The following is an 8,158-nucleotide window of genomic DNA, read 5'->3' on the forward strand; positions in this document are numbered from 1 at the left end:
GATTATTCAATCTTTGATTTGTACAACATCTATACTCCTGTTTTGGGGCTTTGACAAATTTCCATTGTCTTTGATTTTCATTGTACAGATTCTCAAATTTGTACTTTGTGTATTATGCTAATCTCAGTTGTTAGTTGGCTGTGATTTCTGAGATTTTTACTTTGTGGTTTGTGATAACAGGTTGTAATTTCCAATTTGTCCTTTGTGATTTCGAAGATTTGTGCATTGAATTTATGGTAGCCACCCTATTGTTGACCACTTTGTTCCTGAGTTAGTACATTTTTGTTTAACACTTTTGTGGTTGATATGCACAGACTATCATTGGGGCTATATTTGTTGGTTCAAATGCTGTAATGATGGTAGGATTGGCAGTTGGAAATATAATATCAGCAACTGTAGTGAATATTCATCAATTGGTATGGCAAGGTAACTTAGATGACCATCTTTCTTGTGAGATTTTCACAAAGGCAACCAAGATGATCAACCATTCAATCATGTGCCCTTTGCTATGCTTGAAATTGGACTATTCTAAGCCCCCATATTATTGACTTATAACCTGTTTTTGACAAAAGCTTTGTACTTTTTTGGCTTCATTGGTTGCTTGTGCAAAGGGGTTTGACCCCTGTCAGTTGGTGTGGCAGCCCCATCCACTTGTGTTGGCAGCCCAATTGTTATTTCTTATAACCTATTTTGTGACATGTTTTGTACTTTGTTGAGATGTTGGGTGGGTGTGCAAGGGGCTTGACCCTTATTAGCTGATGTGGCAACCCCATCAACCTTTGGTGGCAGCAGCTTCATTAGTTCCTATAACCTATTTTTATATATATCTATTTATATATATATATATATATATACTAGTGGAGGCCAAACGTGCTTTGCACGTTTGCTTAGTTGTGTTTTTTAATTGTCTTATAAAAAACTTTGTTCAGAGTAAATTTCAACAACAAAATAAAAATACAAACAGAATTTTATTTTATTTTATTTTTTTTGTTCATGATCATTGTAATTCTCAACTATATTGCACAGGGCCAATAGAAAGAACATTGAAATTTTTGTATTGTTGCTGATTGAATATTTCTGGATCTGCAGCAAATTGAATCATCCACTATTTTTCTGAAACTTGTACTGCAATAGTCTCTATAAACTTGCTCCTATATGTTAAATATTTAATGTAATTAGAGAATGAATAAATGTGTAAATAATTAATTTACAAAAAAAGCAAAATAAAAAAATAATTAGTATGCTCCTATATGCTATATATTTAATGAGATTAGAGAATGAATAAATGTGTAAATAATTAATTTACAAAAAAAGTAAAAGAAAAAAAATAATTAGTATTTTATTATAATTTAAAGTTGAAATGTTTCATGTATAGTATAGAAACTGTAGGAATAAAAAAATTTATTTTATGAATTTTAAGTTGTGAAATTTATTTTGATGTGTTTTCTTGATATTAATTATTGTTTTGCATTTAAATTGATATTTACTTTAAATTAGTTTAATGTTGGACTTTAATTATTTTATTTTATTAATATTGAGTCATAGTATTTTTATTTGGCTCTTATTTATTTTTTTTATTGTGCATTTTTCTTTTATTGAACTCTTCTATTGTCGGACTGGGCCTGGAGAGTGTATTTTATTTTTCTTTTGGGCCCAGCCCAACCCGTGAGCCTTCAACCCAACCCACTAAATTCCTCCCAAACGACGTCGTTTGATCCAGCCATTAGGGCTTCTTCTTTTCTTCTGTTTCTTTCTCCTACGCGTCGTTGTTCTTCTCCACCTCATTTCTGTTAAAATTAAAACAAGTCTGTTGTTTTAATGTTAACGTGTTTTTCATTGTATTATTTTATAATTTATAAGTTATAAAATTTATTTTAATGTTCTTTCTTGATATTAATTATTATTTTGTATTTAAATTACTCTTTACTTTAAATTATTTTATTATTGGGTTTAATTATTTTATTTTATTAATATTGAGCTGTAGTGTTTTTATTTAATTTTTATTGTACTTTTTTACCTTATTAGACTTATATTTTCGGATGGGCTCTACTTTAGTGAATTTTTCCTTTATTTTTGGGTCAAGCCCTTTCAGTTTTTGGGCCAAACCCATGTAGCTTAAGTCCAGGCCCCTTATTCCCTTAAACGGCGCCGTTTTGGTCCATGCCCCTTAGGGTTTCATTCTTTCTTCTTCCTCCTGCTGGCGCCAACTGCTTCTCCTCCATTTTTATTTTTTCTTCCTCTGTTTTCTGTGTGCTGCTGCTGCTGCTTCTCTCCATTTCTTCTTCCTCTCATTTTCGAGCAATCAGCCGTGCGCGCCCAGCTACCCAACCTCCACCAAAAGCCACAGCAGCCCAGCAACACCGCACAGCTCTCCACATGGCAACAAACATGCTTGTTGCAAGCTGCTCCATTCTTCTTCTTCGTCTAGTATGGTTTTTTTTCTCTCTCTGTCTTTGATTTTCTTCTTCTTCTACTACGAAACCTTGCCTTCTCTTCTTTTCTATTGTTTTATTTTTCATTTCTTTTTTCTCCATTTGTAGGTCTGATGTGAGCCTCCATGCCTGCCTCGTTTTGTCTTCGTCGTTCCCTTAGCATTTCAGAATGCAAGCTTGTGAAACTCCCTTTGTATTTCCACTTTTTCTTCCCCAAATCCGGCTGCCTTGAGTTCGGTTTTGCTCTATTTTTCAGCCCCTAAACCGTGAGCTTCATTTGATTTGTTTGGTTCTGAGCTGTGATTTTGAGCAACCAAACAGAGGCTTTGAGGAGGTGAGGCTGCGATGGTGAAAATGGGTCTAGGTGGAGGCGAAGCTTGGCTTCAGTCTAGGTTGAGCTTGGTGGCAGCAACTTTGGGTTTGCCTTTTGGTTTGAGTAGGCCACAAGCGTGAAGCTCTACAACCGAGTAACTACCAACAGAGATGAAACAAGGTAGCAGCGGCGCCGAGAAAGAAGCGTATGATCTTGCACGGACAGCTTGCACAAAAGTTGAAAAAAAATAAATACGAAAACGGAATTAGAAAGTACTATTTATTACTGTAGCTGTGTTATAGATACTTATTATTATAGATAGATATATATTAATATACATTATTGTGCCTTATAACCTGTTTTGTGACATATTTTGTTTTGCTTTGTAGAGATGTGGGGCTTGGCTCTTGTACCCTTGTTGGCAACAACTTTGTTAATTCCTTTAACTTTTTTTTACATTGTTATGTCTTGTAACCTCCCTTATTGGCAGCAACTTTATTGGTTCCTATAACTTTTTTTTTATTTTTGAACATTGTTATATCTTGTAACCTGTTTTGTGCTTTGTTGAGATGTTGGGTGGGTGTAAAAGAGGGTTTTGCCCATGTTGGTTGATGTGGCAGCCCCATCAATTCTTATTGGCAGCAACTTTATTGGTTCCTGTAACCTTTTTTTTTTTTTTTTTTTTTTTTTTTTAACATTGTTGTGCCTTATAACCTATTTTGTGACATATTTTGTGCTTTGTTGAGATGTTGGGTGGGTGTGCAAAGGTGCTTGGCTTTTGTTGGTTGATGTGGCAACCTCATCAACCCTTGTATATAATCGCGCCTAACATACTTACGACATTAACAAGTGCCACCATGAGTAGATGATAATCCTCAATCTTGATTGAGATCTCCAACCCATATTCAAAGTCTAAGTGAAGAAGCAATTTGCAAAAAAAAAAGAACAAGTGACAAAAGTGAAGAATGAGGCCAAAATGAAATTTTCTCTTAATTTCAAATGAAACTTAGATTGCTCTAAATGTCAATGAAAGAATAAGTACTCTTATTTATACACTAAAGTATTACCGTTTGAAAATATAATCGTTAGGTAAATGATAAAAAATACTATCATTACAAAAATAACAAAAAGTATTACTGTTACAAAATATTACCGTTGGAGAAGACAAATTTTGACAAAAAAAAATAAATTATTCTTAAAAATGTAATCCTCTTGAAATTATGATCATACCTTAAAAAAAATAATTTAAATTTTTGTTTAAAATATTGGCTAGAGAGTAACAGTTCAAAAAAGAAGAAAAAAGACAAAAGAACTAATAGTTAAGTTTATAAAGGGAAGTGAGAGAAAAAAATAATAATAAAAAAAGAATAGAAAAAAATTATTTAAATAGAATGGGAAATGATAGGAAGTAGGATGTTTTGGAAAGATGATTTTTAACTTAAATTTAGGAAAAAATGTTGTCATCCCAATGTGGATGCTCTAAGAGAGCGTTAATAGGTAACAAGGAAGATCATGGCCCCTTGACTTGTCTGGTTTCAGCCTCACTCTAGTGTAGATTGGATCTCTGTAAGGAAATTCAAGCACCCACCTCCCAAGCACATAAATTTGGCATGCTTTCAGTTTTAATCTTGGACATCTGGTTAACCCAAAACAAAACTGTTCATGAGGATCCTAATCTCTATTCTAATACAAAATGGCTTCATTAGTTTCGAAACTCGATCGAGAACACCTAGATGAATGGGATTCCGAACAGAAGGATCCCCACTGTAAACCTCGATCCCTGCTCTAAACCTTGATCTTCCTCACCCATGAGCTATTTCAAGATCAACGCTATGATGTAGCAATAATCCACAAGTACCACTCCATCATGCCAGCCTAATGCAGATGCTCCAAAAAATAACGTCTCTCACAACAAGATGTGAACGTGTCTAAAATAACATCATATTCACTAATACCATAACAGCAGCAGCCGATGCTGCCTTAGTAGCAGCCACTGAGGCTCAAAAAGCTCAACCTCCAGAAAAGTCATTCTAAGATGCCATTCAGATACCATCCACAAAGCTGAAAGCGCTGCTCAACAGGGCGCTTAACTGTAACTGGAAAACAACCTTTACCATCCAGAGCCTCCGCACTGTTCTGTGGGACAAGCTAGACTGAAACACTAGCAGGGTTCCGCATTGTGCAGACTCCAATGTACACAACCTAGCCAGACAATCAAAAAACCGATGCAACTTCATATGGTACAACTGACCAACTAAGTCCCTGGAATCTATTAGTTTGGCCGAATTTCAATTCATGCAAGGAAAACACTGGCCTACTTATTAAGAGCAGAATCCCCCGTCCTAAACCTGTATATGCATTAGCCCTTATTGTACGATGATTTATTTGTGGCTTCTTTAAAACAAGGAGCTTCTCAGTTTCCAGCAGCGATTCAGGCCCAGCTAATACATCCCAAAGGGATAATAGTCAGCATCCCATTCGATAACCTTTTAGACCTAATCAAAAAACAAAATATGATGTTTTTTTAGATCTCTATCAAGTTTCTGAGTTTTTTTCATTTCAGAAAATTCTAAAATTTTTTCTTTTTAAAAAAAGAAAAAAGAAAAAAGAAAAAGGTTAATTTTCTTGTTTCGATAAAAAAAGGGTTGTCGAATGGGAAACCCCCCAACACAACTACATCCCAAATTAAGGGTGAACATCGACCCCTATGGTTCAATGTGTAGGGATCTCGAACCACTGGGAAACCAGCTGCATCAACCATCTGGGGATAGAACAGGCGCCTGGCGGCCAGCATCCGTACCGACCGAGACTTAGCCACCAGTCAGCATTTAGCTCACTACATAGGCCTCTTATTAGATTTTTTTAAAAAAATCTAATCAAGCAAAAAACAGATTCGACTTATGAGTATTATCAGGATGGACAGTACGAGTTTTTAGAGCTAGACATTTTTTTAAGATATTTTGATTTCTTCACTTTTTGACTTCAAAAGCAGCTTCAATAACGAAGCTAAAGCCTTTTTATTCATCAATCAAGTTTTCCAGGTGACATAACAAAATAAAAGTTATACCAATCAGAGACTCGCGGATTGTGGCTGCGGGATCACATAATCAACGACGACCACGCCCTCGAGGTAATCCCTGACCTTCTCCTTTTGGGAATTCACCCATTCCTCGTTCGAATCCACCGCCTCCATTTCACTCACTTCTGGAAAAATCGCTAGCGAAGCCAGCGAGAACCCCTTGGCTCTCGCCGGCGAGAAGTTTTCCCCGCAACTAATCTGCTTGATCTGGGAGAAATTGCCCTTAATTTCCTTTATAACCCCGAGAATCTCAGATTTTACAGTATCACCCAGGTTCTCCTTGAGCTTCAAGAAGGTGAATCGAATGGCGGAGCCTGGCGGTGGGACGAAAAAATCATCAACATCGCCACCGGTGGCCACCCAATCGACCGCCATGATGTCATCGATGATCGGGAGGAGGGACTCCTTGACCACGCTGAGGTGGGTGGGGTGGGCAGAGTAGGCCGCGAGGTCGTCCTTGGTCCTGTAGCGGCTGTGGAGTGCGTGGGTGAAGTTAAGTGAGGAGGACCCGGATCGGAGGACCGGACCGACGGTGAGGTGGAGGACTTGGTCAAGGGAGCTCAAGCTGTTGAGACGACTGACCATGGTGTTGACCTTGGAGAGGTCGGTATTCTCTTTGACCTTGACGAGTACGACGTGCTCGACGACGGTCTGAGACGAGGACATCTTGACGGGGGATTTGGAAGGTGAGGATTGAGAGTAGGTTTTGAGGGAAAATGAGGGTCTAAGATGAGGGATGCGTTTGGGGAGCGAGAGTGCGAAGGAAAATGGAGGGGAAAACAGTGTACGGGCCTTCAGGGAGAGCATCGTCTTTAAGATATCCCGGAACGAGAGTGTCTCAGAGAGTGAACTGATCTGTGCTTCGATGGCGATGCATTGGAGTTTGCTGAGGTTTGGATGAATTTTTCAAGAAACTATTTAATTAAATATTAGAGATAAATATTTAATATAGTTTAATTATAAACTTTTTAATTAAAAGCGTCGCACATTCTATGCAAATATTAATTTTTATATAAAAAATATTTTAACAAAACAAATTAACTTTTTAACAAAACCACCTCTTCGATTTCCTATTTTAAGGAAAGGTTTTTGGATGTGAAAAGTCATTCCGATATGAACAGTTGCTTTCGGGAGCTATTATTTATTTTTAAATCATTTTTTATAAATAATTTTATTCTAATAAATAAAATAAATTTTTATTCTAATTATCTATACTTTCTCTAGTATTTATATTTGTTATAGTTGAAATTTGAAAACAATGTAACCATTAAGTAATCCAATTTAAAAAAGAAAATTGACCACTTGTGAAATATGATTTTTTTAAATATTATTATATTGAAATCATTGGTTTAAAAGAAATCGTTATAGATTAAAAATCGAAAATATGGGTACAACAAATAATTAAATAATTACGAAAATTGTGTAAAACATAAGTTAAAACGTTTTTTTTCTGATCATTCCTGAAAAGACAAAAAAAAAAAAAAGATAAAGATGAACAAATAAAGTAGTAGAAGAAATAATAGAAAAATATTATTTTAATAGAATAGATAAAAAATAAGAAATGAAATGTATAAGGTTTATGAAATATGACTAAAATTTAAGAGAAAATTTTAAGAAATATATTTTTTAGTCAAATTATAGAGAAATTTATAAGGAATTCAATGTGAATGTTATAAGGTTAGAGATTTATTTCGATACTCTACTTTTGAGATTTAATCAAATCAATCATTACTTGAGCATATCGTTTTGTTTTTATTTTATTTTATTTTTGAGAAATAATATTTTATATAAAAATTTAAAAAAATTATAATAATGTATTAAAATGAGATGAAATGAGATTTTTTGTTTTAATTAACCAAATGGGCTGAATGTTTTGGGCTTATTTAACTGGCACTCATCATTTAAGCCTACAGTCATAAAGGGCTTATTATTTTGTGTTATGGCCTAACTCAATGGGTGTGTTATAACAATCTACTTAAAAATATACAAACCTTCAAAAAGATCATAAGAGCACTGTGAAACTTGTGTGGGAACCTAGGACTCTTTTCAGTTTCAGTTGTACACCACAATCACTTTATATCGGGCTCAACCTGCCTATGAGTCCCGCGTTCATGGAAATGTTGGGAACTGGGCCAAACCCACCGAGGAAGTGGGCCTGAGAAACAAGAAAGTGTGGTTAAAATCGCCTCACTCGCCTTTGTTGTTTTCTGGGTAATTGAAATTCTCTTTGGGGGTATCTCAAAGGGAATCCATTGCTAGCATTTGTTGCTTTCTGGGTAAATCCTTTTTTAAAATAAAGAATAGAAACAAAGAAGGGGTGAGTATTATTTAAAG

At 35.3% G+C, this 8,158-nt stretch overlaps 1 protein-coding gene across 2 annotated transcripts; it reads right to left on the reverse strand.

The window, feature by feature from the left end:
• Window positions 1-4,359: 4,359 nt before the first annotated feature.
• Window positions 4,360-6,733, reverse strand: LOC122308335 (stress-response A/B barrel domain-containing protein UP3-like). 2 transcript variants are annotated; one of them, XM_043121605.1, is made up of 2 exons: window positions 5,813-6,733; window positions 4,360-4,947 (listed from the first exon to the last, which is right to left on the reverse strand). In XM_043121605.1, the coding sequence occupies exon 1, from the start codon at window positions 6,629-6,631 to the stop codon at window positions 5,816-5,818; it is 816 nt and encodes a 271-aa protein (XP_042977539.1). In that variant the 5' UTR covers window positions 6,632-6,733; the 3' UTR covers window positions 4,360-4,947; window positions 5,813-5,815. The 2 variants fall into 2 exon arrangements, with proteins under 2 accessions (XP_042977539.1, XP_042977538.1); XM_043121604.1 differs by lacking the exon at window positions 4,360-4,947 and adding an exon at window positions 5,063-5,240.
• Window positions 6,734-8,158: the final 1,425 nt, after the last annotated feature.

This window comes from Carya illinoinensis, chromosome 4 (assembly GCF_018687715.1).
Source record: "Carya illinoinensis cultivar Pawnee chromosome 4, C.illinoinensisPawnee_v1, whole genome shotgun sequence".
Lineage (NCBI taxonomy): Eukaryota > Viridiplantae > Streptophyta > Magnoliopsida > Fagales > Juglandaceae > Carya > Carya illinoinensis.